This window comes from Phocoena phocoena, chromosome 7 (genome assembly GCF_963924675.1).
Source record: "Phocoena phocoena chromosome 7, mPhoPho1.1, whole genome shotgun sequence".
Classification (NCBI taxonomy): Eukaryota; Metazoa; Chordata; class Mammalia; order Artiodactyla; family Phocoenidae; genus Phocoena; species Phocoena phocoena.
The window spans coordinates 84,277,069-84,289,162 of record NC_089225.1 but is presented as its reverse complement, the minus strand read 5'-3'; the positions used below and the strand labels follow the sequence as shown (position 1 = coordinate 84,289,162).

At 38.4% G+C, this 12,094-nt stretch overlaps 1 protein-coding gene across 4 annotated transcripts in view; it reads right to left on the bottom strand.

Annotated features, from left to right (window-relative positions):
• Nucleotides 1-12,094, bottom strand: part of PARD3B (par-3 family cell polarity regulator beta) — a 1,043,826-nt gene that overhangs the window by 652,706 nt on the left and 379,026 nt on the right. For all 4 annotated transcript variants that reach the window (XM_065880246.1, XM_065880249.1, XM_065880248.1 and 1 more), the window contains exon 3: nucleotides 7,172-7,343. In XM_065880246.1, coding sequence (XP_065736318.1) covers nucleotides 7,172-7,343 — 172 coding nt within the window. The remainder of the gene's footprint in view (nucleotides 1-7,171; nucleotides 7,344-12,094) is intronic.

The window sequence follows — 12,094 nt, the reverse complement described above, 5'->3', positions numbered from 1 at the left end:
AGTACAGCCAACTTAGTACCAATTTAGGTACTGAATTTAGCCATTAGATATAGTACACAAAATTAAAGAGACAAAAGGAAAACTGAGCAGGTGTAAAAAAGAATTGAATTAAGATTACAATGCAAAGATAAACTGGATAGGAAATAGAAAAATGAAAATAGTTCTGTTAGGATGACGTTAATTTTTTTATTTTTCCTTTGCTTAACATTTGATAATTTAATAAATCTCACTGAAAAGACCCTTATAAGAAGATAGAATATCTTCAAGCAAAACTCATCATGCTATTTTTACAAAATGTTATCTGAACTGATTGCTTGTCTATGAAGTGTGTTTATGCTGACCATTCATCTGCAATTACTCGGGACGCAATCCCGGGTATATTGAAAGTGCCGTATTTGAACTATCATTCACATTTGTACTTCACTAACACAAACACAAATTATTCCTGTGTAGTAATTACCTTTTAATATTTGTCAGGAGTTGCTTGTCTTTAGATATTCATTTTAGTCTTTCATTTAATCAAGTACCTCAGGCCCTTTTCCAGAGTATTAAATTTTTTAAAAAATATTCGATGTACAACCTGACTTTCCCTGTACCACCTCCCTCCCCAGCAACTTTTCACCTACTCTGAAAACAAACTAAAATAAAACCCACAACAACAGCAAAAGAATAATGGTGCCAGAAATGGGTTAGAACACTGTGACGCCTTTAGTCCTGATTTAGTTACCGTCATACCAGAAGAGCATGCACACACTTTATAGACTACATGGCTATGACTGATCGACGATAGCCTGGCAAGGTTACCACAGCTAATTACAACATCATTCATCTAAGCCTACACGGGAGAAAATACCAGGCTCCCAAGGAAGACAAAAGAAGAGAAAGGAAAACGATTCTATAGCTGTTAACTTTTAAATAATCAGACTCAATAGGAAACAAATAGGATGAAACTCTGACCAAGTGATGACTTATGGATTCATCCAAGCAAATGACCTCAGTTCCCTGGTCATTTCAACTTGGGGTTTCACTGCCCACAGCAGAGAGCTTCCAGTAACAAGGAACCCTCACAGGCTCGGGTGCTTTGTAGTCAGAATTCAAAGGCTCTGCCAGAAGCCTGGCCCAGCCCTGAGCTTTCGTTCTGCTATGTGTGTGGTGTGACTGTGTTTGTCTAGGATCAGATGCCAATACTTAAACTCACATTATGGGCACAGCAGCTACTTACACACTGAAGCCTAATTAAAGGAATAAACTTCCCCCTGCTTTATTTTTTTCCCAAAGATCAGCGCCATAAAGGGATTTGGTTTCTTTAAAAATTCAGACAAACGATCCCACATGTTGCCCTTATTCAGTAAATTAGTCAAAATCAGATAGAAAATGGTCACAATTTCCAACGCTAATCTATGGCTATGCCATATGATCTGGGAACTACTGAAAATAAAGAGAGGAGAACTCAATGTTTTGAAAATAATTATATTATAACAAACATACAATCATAATTTTCCTTTCAGTTTTGAAGAAGCACAAACACACATGGAAACAATAAAGCATCTGAGGCACCTTTCGGCTTTCAAGTCTCAAAAACAAGAATCACTTTCAAACAGAAAGTATCTCATCTTCAAAGTTTAACACACAAGAGGAGAATAAAGCTAATATCATTTCAACTCCAAACTTCAATCAGATTGCTTTATATCTGGGTAATATAGATCACAAGAGTGGCAACAACGAAGCTGAAAGTACTTTTTATCCTGATACACTGTTTAAATTGCATTGCTTAAATAATTATAACTAAAGACATATTTTCTCGTGGAACCTTAACCCAAAATAGCAAATCTCAGTCAAGAATACTGAGGAAAAATTACCAAAAGTTTCAAAATAAAACTAATAATTAACTGGGGCCATAGGATGGAAATTGACAGGGGCATGGAGTCAGATTCAAATTCAGCTTGGAATTAATGAAATTCTCCTGGGACAATCATAGCCCATTAGAGCAAGAAAGGCTTATAGTATAGATGAGAAAACTATGGCCCAGGGAGATATGGCAGTGGCACATAAGGAAGTAACCTGTATGGTCTCAGTTAAGAATATTCACTTCTATAGAATGCCAAATGTGTCCTGATTTATTCTTTGTTTGGAAAAATGTGATAGCTATAGGTTAAATGACTTGTCTGGATACACAGCTAGATCAGATACTGTAGGGTCTGGGACTGGCTCCATACCATTGGTTCTCAAGGGACAAGGATTGGGTCAACCTTGGACTACAGCCTCATGAAGTCTTTTGGGGAACAGCAGAAGGTCAGTTACCACTGATCATAAAGGCAGCATAAAGATTAGTTGGAGAAAGGCTAAAGGACTCTCATTCTTCCAAACATCAAAGTAAGCGTCCTCACTAATTTGTCTTATTTACAGAAGGCTCTACATGCAGATACTTGAAATGTCAAAAAGGACAACAGTATCCACAATATGGGAGAAAAATTACCAGGTATCCCAAATATGAGCATGTTTGTTTCAGTGCAATTTTCCCCCAAACATACACACATGCATGTAAGTGCATGTGTGTGCATACACATGGGATGAAGAAATAGAAGCAAATTCATTTCTGACACAGAAGGATTTAAAAGACATTTTCTCCATATTAATTTTCTGGTACTTCCTTATTAGCTTTTTATTTACAACTATTCATGGTATATATTTATTAATTTACACTCTATCTTGTTCCAAAAGGATATAAGGTGTTATTTTATCCCATATAGTATTAAAAGGTACAGATAATTGAAACCCACAATTAATCCAAAAGATGTCATGTAGCTGAAAGCCAAGAAATGCAGGTTCCAGTTCTACTCCTTTAACCAACTAGTTATTTGACATCACAGCACACACTGAGTCGAAGCTTTTACTTGGTCACTTGTAAAATAATGTTAATTGTCTAGAAAATTGCTCTTATGAAATTCTATGGAATTGTCTATTAACAGATCAGCTTTTCACAAAAGTTGTTCTAAGAGGTGCTAACAATTCTTTTGAGGGAAGGTAGGTTTCTTTGCTGTAGGACTTAGGATTAGTATTAGGATTCTCTATTGCCTACTCAACAGCCTTCGGCATCCCTTTCTTCCCTGCTAGTATAACCAATCTTATGTGTACAAAGAGTGAGTGTGAATGAATTAAAATAGCATCTACAATTTAAGTGTTCAATAAATGTTATTAATTAACTAGAATCAAATATTTGTTGAAATCCCAAAACGTGTTAGGAAGTACCATAGGGCTCCTCAAAGAAGACCTGGAAAACTCCTGAACTAGGTGATTTTAAAGTCTAAATGGGCTCTGTGAATATGATTCTTTGCTATTCTACCTGGCGTTTGTTCTACCCTGTCTCTTCTTTTAAATAGACTCTTAGGTTAGCAATCTCTAGTCTACACAGTAATATGTACTGGCAACTAAAGAAACATTATAATCTTGAAGTGTTAGAATGATTTACTAGTTAGGGCTGAGTCAGGGCTTAGTCGTTTAGCATTACATTAGAAAATCCATTACAAAATAAATGGTAGGAAATAATTTAGATGAAGTTGGAATTATGTGTTTGCCCAGTTGATTTAAAATTCGTCTTGCAAATGTTAAAATATATATACCCCATTAGCTTACAGGGTGCAAAACTATGAATCCCTTTTGGTCAGTAGAAAATTTCTTCATCTTTGTATCCCTTCGTTGTTGAAGAATTAAGAAATGCATTTATGGTACACTTACCGTACTATCTTGAAGATTTGGACAAGGTTTCACAAACAAGGGCATATTTGAGCTTGAGTTTAAAAGGTGCATACAATTTCACCAAGTAGAAAAGAGGCAAAGGGGTGAGCCAGGTGAAGGGAACACTAACTACAAAGACACAAAGGTTTGAAAGAAAGTAGCAAATTTAGGGAATGCCAAGTGGCTTGTGGTAGCTGCAGGTTAAGGCGATTGTAGAAGAGAGGCTAGTAATAAAAGTGGGCAGACAAGAAGGGGATAGATCATGAAGAGCCCCTGAATACGAGCTTCCTGCATATTCTGTGTATAAGTGTTTCAACTTGGAAGATAAAGAAAAAAGAGGTGGGCCCAACCACTGTCTACATGTATGCGGCGGGGAGGCTGTCAGTTTTTAACAGGATACTGATGATGACTAACTTGTGCTGGAGAAAGATACAAAAATTATACTGAATGTTGAGTGCATTTTTATTTCAGTATCGGTAAAACCTACTTTTTGGGTGATTAACATGACCTAATGGTAAGAACATCTTGATTCCCAATATCTGTTAAATTGTAACAGATTATCTTAAGTAAGATAAGCATGCAAACCGATAATGGTTAAATTCCCCATCGTCTTGGATGGATCTCAAGAGCGAGAAAACCAGGGAGAATCAGCCCCGCATGTGTTGTACCAGCCTGGGCTAATGAGTCCCATGAGAAGTTGAACCAGTTCCAGTGGCCTCTGAGAGCTGAGTGGGGAGCAGAGAGGATGGGCTGGGGCTTTGGGGCTCAGCATTTTATATGCCCCCTGTGATGAAGAATCGCTGGAACACACATGCTACTCCTCCTCTGACCACCCCCTCCTGTCCTTCGTCTAAACAAGGGCTCAGGGTGGGCCTGGCAGCACAACCAGGTCACCTCCCAGAAGAGCCATTCATGGATCCTGCATCTGCTGCCAAGCATATCCCTCCATCCCTGTGTGCCCAAGCCGTGGCCACACCCTGCTCTGAGGGCAGTGAAAGGAAAACAGAATGGGCAGATAGCAAAGCTGGTGGCTTTGCTTCTGTCTTTAATTCCTCTAGCTGAGAAACTCAATAAATGTTTTTTCTTTGCTTTTAAAGTTCCAGAAATGTAAAGTACTGAGTCTGATAGAACCATGAAAGTAGATAAGGGATGATTTCTTCATCCTTCATCCCTGCCCAAATACCTCCATCTAATTCTGAGGAACTGCCTGCATCAGCTTGCTGATGAGTTTGGACATGGTTCTCCTAGCAGTGGGAAGCCACTGGAGGTTGCTGAGCAGGGGAGTTATATAATCAGCTTTGTGATTTAGAAAGGTAGATCTGGCAGGAGCAGAGATTGGGGAAAGCCGGGCCTGTAAAGAAGGAGGTCAGTTTGAGGCCTCTGTGGTAGTCTGATCGATGGGAAAGCTCTGGCCTGCTTCAATGGTCACGGACATGAAGGCTGAAGAAACTGTGGATGATGATGGGAAGAAAAGGAAGGAAAAGGATATAATGACACGGTTTCAGACTGAATGGCTGGAAGGCAACACTGACCACCAAATAGTGAAGGCTGGCCAATCTCACCATTTCATCTGTGACACAAGGTGAAATGGGATTTGAAGCCAAGGAGTTAAGCATTTTCAGGGTTTGATACATATTCACAAAATGACTCTCAGGAAAATGATATCACTGTATTATTTTACAAAGAGCATGTGAAAGACAGCACAGAAAAATTGTTCCTGACACTGGAGCTAGCAAGGGTTCAAATCCTACGTTTGCCACCTAACAGCTATGTGACTTTGGAGGAGTTATTTAACTGCTCTAGGCCTGTTTCCTCATCTGTTAAATTAGGGAGATAATAGAACCCAACTAAGTATCACGAGGCTTAAATGAATTGTTAGGAGTACAGGATTTAGAATACGCGGTGCACTGCCTTGAGCTCTGTGCCTCGCATATAGTCACCACTGAATAAATATTATTTCCTATCTGTGTCTGACCCAACATCAGTATTGAAGAAGCAGAAGGTCCACCTTCAACGATGGGGAACCTCAGCTTACTTTTCTTCCTACGCTGAACGTTACATTGCTCAGATGGTTCAACAAAAGCTGAAAAAGCCAAAGAAAAACAAACATTTTTCCCTGAGAAAGCTCATAAGAGAAAGGTGAAAAAACAAATTCCCAGGCACAGGGGTACTCTGAGGTTCAGCCTTTTGAAGACCACAGTGCTTGCTTATAAATAGAATATTAAAACAAGCAATTTTCTCCTTTCGTCTTCCCTTATTGCCTAATTTTCCTCCCATACTATTTGCATAATGCATAAAAGGCATCCATTATGCAAATGAATGATAGGGCTGTGAGGTTGCTGAAGCCACAAACTTCACTCCAGATGAAGAGAAGCTGCCACAAAGCCCTCCGATGACCGAGTTCCAGCAGAACTGCTCTGCTAGCTTGGTTTCCAAACGATAGAGAAAAATTATGAAGACGATGGGTCATTTAATTTCCACTTGGTTTATTTTAAAAGGGGCACTGTAGATGCTTTCCAGAAAATTAGTACAAAATATAAATATTCAGTATTGTGGCATGTAAAATAAACTGTATAATGTATTTTGTTTCAAATGGCAAAAATTATACTATGTAAAATTTTTACAATTTTAAGCATGTGTTTCCCTTTGCAAAATGGAAAAAAACCTCTGGTCTAGCTTGAGAATTAACCTATAACCGGCGCTTAGAGCTGTCTCAAAATGTATGCATACATTCAACGGGAATAAAAAATGGTTTTCAGTACCAAAATATTAGTGGATTTTCAAAACTTTATGCTGTTAAACTGACCTAAAATTATCTTTAAGAGTTATCACCAATAACTGACATTATTTATCTTGGAGACATAAATTCACTAAAACTTTAGAAGAATGTTTATTTTCTCTTTCTATCAATACCTTTAAAACAAATATAACAAAAGGGAATTCTGAGCAAAATCACCAGGTTGGAATAAATCAGTAGGACAGAATTAGAAACTAACTTCAAAATGTTTCCCCCAAACTCTGAGTTATACAACTTGTGGAGAAGAAAAAGGTGGCTAAAACGGAAAGCGACCTTTTATTTCTAGCCTGGATTCCTTGATAACCCTTAGCTTTTACCAAGTGACTTTTTAAAAAATTTAAGCAGTCCTCATATGCTACAGATGAAGCTCATCATTTACAGTCCAACTCCTCCCCAGTAACTTCAAGGATACGCAATTCAGATTCACTTGCAATTCAAGAAAAGAACTGCATCTATGGCCTGACCATCAGCAGCTGCAAAGATCTACGTAAAAAAAATAATTTAGAGAAAGACAAACCGGGTTGATTTTTTTAAAGGCAAACACTAACAGGGTAAGTCATAAAGTAGAAGAAACTCATAGCCAGCAAGATGAGGTTTTTCCACCAGGTGAAAAGCATACCACTAAAATAACACACCTACCTAATTTCAGAGCAGAAGGGGTTACTTCAATTTCCCCACCAACTGGTTTAAACGCAGCCAGTTGGGCAGCCACTTCTGTCTCAAAAGCATCTGGGCTCTGCCGGCCTGCGGGGTTTCCACTGGGGCTCTCGATCTTGTGGAGTGGTTCTTGTTCGTCAAACACAGCAATCAGCTACAAACAAATCCAACAGCACTAATTACTTTGTAGAACATGCATATCACATCAACCCTGTATCTAGCTGATTGTGATCTTTATTTGGTTTTTTAAAAAATGACTTCTTAAAACTGAAAACTTTAATGTTACTGTAGCACAACTCTTAATTCAACATTACGCCTAAAAGTGCCATGGTCAAGAAATAATTAATGGTTTGTATATTCCTGAAATAGAGATCCAATTTTGGCTAGTCCTCTGGAAGGAATGAAATGGCCGCCACCTCCCCTCACCACCTTTTCTCATATGCCTGAAACGACTTCATTATCTCTTTCATTCAAGAGTGCTGCCAGACATGAAAGTTGAATATGCAGGATTTGAACAATAGACTTACATGGTAGAAGAGGACATTCCAGGTTTAGAGAGGTAAAGACGATAAAATCCCTTACTGTAACTGCCTTTCAGACACAATCATAAGTAGAACCATACATACATGTGTATATTTACACATAATCTGTGTTTATCTTGTACACATAGATATCCCATTTGTATTCATGCCTGTAATTTCGTTACTTTCCTTCATGACTAACCAATGTTGATTGGTTTAAGTCCAAAGACACTAAACCTCAGAACTTTTATTCCCATCTTCATCTCAATTTTATTTCATATGAGAACTATGCTTCTCGTCATTCATATAAAAACGTTTAACTGTCCATCTCCAAGTCATTCTTCTTAAAATAGAGGCAACATATAATAAAATAATCAAGTAATTGGGCAAACACTGCTGTATAAATGGCAGAGGCGGCCATTTGCGTTTTTGGCCAGCAGACAGCATCACGATAGGAACTTCCAATGGCTCTCATCAGCTGATGTGGAAAAGTACAAATATGAGTGCAGTAGGCAGCTCAGGGATGTTACTGTCAATCCAATAAAGTGCAGTGAGTGCAAATTTAGAAAACTGCTAGTAAGTTTTCAGATATTTCCATTCATTAAATAAAACAAACCTACTTATCATTCAAACATTTATTTAGGAAAGGCACTCAAAGCCCCATTCATAGGGGAACCTTGTTGGCAGTAGTATTAATAACACCAGTGCAGGGTTAACCAATCAAAACATCATAAATTCCAAGTTCAGTCTTTCAAAAGAAACGAATACAATTAGGGATATGCAAATTGGCTATTCAAAAATAACCTTCATAATTGACTACTCATTTCCAGTATGGAGACTTCTTTAATTGGAAAATCCAGCAATCCTCTCACCACGGAAAAAAATGCTACTCCCAAGGCATTATTTTTAATTCTTGAAATTGAGCACATACATTTTCTATTTTTAATTGGTAGCACTGATGAACCGATTTGAGATGACTTAAATGGATTAATAATGAAAGATTATTCTAGTATAAAAATAATCAGGAGAACTATATCTTTCTAATCATCTGGCCAAAATGAAGAGTTTAACACTTTAAATCCTGAAAAGAGAAAGAAAATCAACTTTTAAAATGTGATAGAAGTGTTATTTTCATCACTATTCCTGTGACATAATTTCAATTTTACATATTGGTGAATTCTAACACATACTTGTAACATTTATTTTAAAATACTAATCAACAAGGCAAAGTGGCTTATTATACTGGTACTACACACAGTTTTGTGTAAGATTTCCCTCTTGCTACATCCTTAAATCTTAGTAGATCCTATGTGCCTGAAATAATGGCAAAAAGAAAAAAAGGATATCACTCAGAAGTATAGTACAAAAGCTTAAACTTGATAGCTCATAAATAAATCATTATCTATGGCTCTTATGTAACCTTCTCTCCTTAAAATACTTCACTGTCTTCCATACTACTATTATATTCACACAAGGTCAGAGCATATGCAGTAACAACGTTATACCTATTTATCTAATGGGAACACAGGGGAGTCAGAGAGTTTGTTTCCCAAAGTGACAGACTAAACAGTAATCTGTACTAGAATCTCGTCCAATCCAGGGATTCAGACCATACTGTATTTTCCAAAAAGAGCACTGTGAAAAGAGAGGCTACATTATGGAATGTTTACAGCTTGTCCAGGAGGATGTTATGCCCTAAAGAAATGTGTATTCTACTCTTTGGAGATACAGGCAAATACACGACTTTCTCAAAGATGACAGTGAGACCTGGAGGCTCCCCAAATCTCATCATCTCTTTGATTAATTAATTGCCTAGTCTATCTCCCAATCTCATGATTGACAGGAATTATCTCCACAGAGCCTACTCTGGATGTCTGGATGAATGGATGGAATAAAGTCTCTACTCCTGGAAAGAAGAGAATCAGCTCCTGAATCTGTGGCACCCAGACAAAGGCACTGGTACCACAAGTGCTGGCTGATAAGAGCCTCTTCATCCAGTCTTCATCTCAACATCTACGGTATATCCCGACTTACACTTGCGTCAACACTGATAATTAATTTAAACCCTATGTTGTAGGTCTCTGTTAGCTGGATTACTTGATTCATCAAGAACACCTACATTCCTGGTGACACAGTTCCTGGTGGAGAGTGTGACAGAGATATGTAATTAACATAAACCACTGTTCTAATCCCTCAACAGAAGGCAGACTGATTTCCAAAGTGTCCAGTGTATGAAAATGGCCTTACTCCGCCTTTAAACCCATTCAAAATTACCTTTCCCACAGCGATGAGCTGAACATTAAAAAAAAAAAAGAGTTATATCTTTATTTAAAAATTTCTGTTAAGGCTCCATTTAGACTAAACTTCTGTGGCATGTGGGAGATTTTCCACTGACACCTTAGGAACTGCAGTAACCTCAACTTTTTGCAAAATGCAAATAGGCAATATTTGATTTGGATGCCTTCCTCTTCTGCTGTCCTATCCATCTTCTGGTGCCCCTTCTGTTCTCCTTATGTGTTGCCAGTATTTTCATGTCACTCAGTACAGCAGTGACATTTTCATAAGACCACATGATCCAAAATGATCTGTTCAAACAGACTTTACTTCCAATCAAAACTCCCACCCCCACAGATCTCTATCAGCATTTAGGCATCTAATCCGCAGATACACACAGGTAGGTCAGTTTACAAGTATGCTATTCACCTGCTCATCAAAAAACCGAAACCAAAAACAAATCAATCTTCTCAAGACTCACCCCTACTGAAACCACCCCATTTCCCACCTTCCATCTAAAGCCAAATCTGAAAGCTCTCCGTAGAATAGTTTCCAATCTCCGTCCTCCTATTCTTTCCTGAGGCCCCTCTAGCCAGGCTCTCACCCCTCTCTTCCACTGAAACCGCCCTTGTCAAGACCAAAAACAGTCTCCACACTGCTAAATTCAAAGTCGCGTCTCTGGCTTGATTTTAGGGCACAGTTGATCACCGCTTCCTCCTTAAATGGTTTTCTTCACTTACCTTCCAGAACACCACATTCTCTCAGTTTTGTCCTCAAATCCCTGGCCCCTCCATTAAGTTTCCTTTCACTTATCTCTAAAAACGTTAAAGTGAATACCTCTAAATTTGTATTGTGATTGAATTTGTCTCATGGCAAAGATATAAGTGTATGCTGATAAATTCCATACTTCAATCTCCAACCCAGAGCTTCTTCCTGAAATCCAGGCTCATATGGTCAATTGCCTAACCTATCATGTCAGAAACTGAAAAACTGATCTTCCAAAGCTCTTTCCATAAGCTTTTTACATCCCTAATTAACGGCAATCCATCCTTCTAGTTGCTCAGGCCAAAAGACTTACAGTAATCCTCAATCCCTCTTTCCTTCCCTTTCTCCTCATCTCTCATACACCGCACACACATCCAATTGGTCAATAAATGTCAAAATATAACCAGAGCTTGACCACTTCTTACCCCCTCCACTGTCACCTCTTTGGACCCAGCTCCTATAGCCTCTCCCATGGGTTACTGCAAGGGCTCTGTGATTGGACTCCTTGTTTCCACCCAGGCTCCCTTTCAATCCACTTTCAACACAACAGCCAGTGTGATCTTGCTGAAACCTAAGGCGGATCGCATCTCTCCTCTGATCAGAACCCTGTCATACCTTTCCATCTCACTTAGAATAAAGCCCAAGTCTTTGCAATGCCCTGTATGGTAATGGGCTCCCAGTGAAGGTTCTGACCCCACGTCCTGATGATTCTCTCCCTTGTTCTCAGGATTCTATCCAGCTATGCTATCTTCTTTGTCCCTCTCTGTCTTTACATTTGCTGTTCTCTCTGCCTGACACAGTCTTCCACCAGATACCTGCATGGCTTGTTCCTCGATCCCTCACATTTTTATCAAGCGCCAGGCTTTCACTGGCCGCACTACCTCAATTGAAATGCCGCCTCTCCCCCTGCCCCCACTTGTCATACTCCCTTCATTTTTCTTTATAGTGTTTGTCACCACTCAATGCTATGTTTTTTTCTTATTTGTCTTATTTATTTGCCTGTCTTCCCTGTAAAACTCCCTAGGAAAGTATACTAGATTATAAGCTCCAAGAAGACAATGATTTTTGTCAATTTTGTTGTTTGCTGTATCCCTAGAACAGTGAATTAGAGATGGTAGGCACCCAACATATATTTGTTGAAATAAACAAGTGAAAAGAGGCAAAAAAGGATATGAAACCTAATATAGCAATGAAAGATAGCTAGATTTTTCATGTGTTTTTAAAACGCTAAAATTAATTTTTTAAATGAATGAGTATAAATGACCAATATAAACCTGTAAGACACTCAATACATCATCATCATTATTACTGTTGCTTCCGTTTTGTTATGATGGGGGGAGAAGTT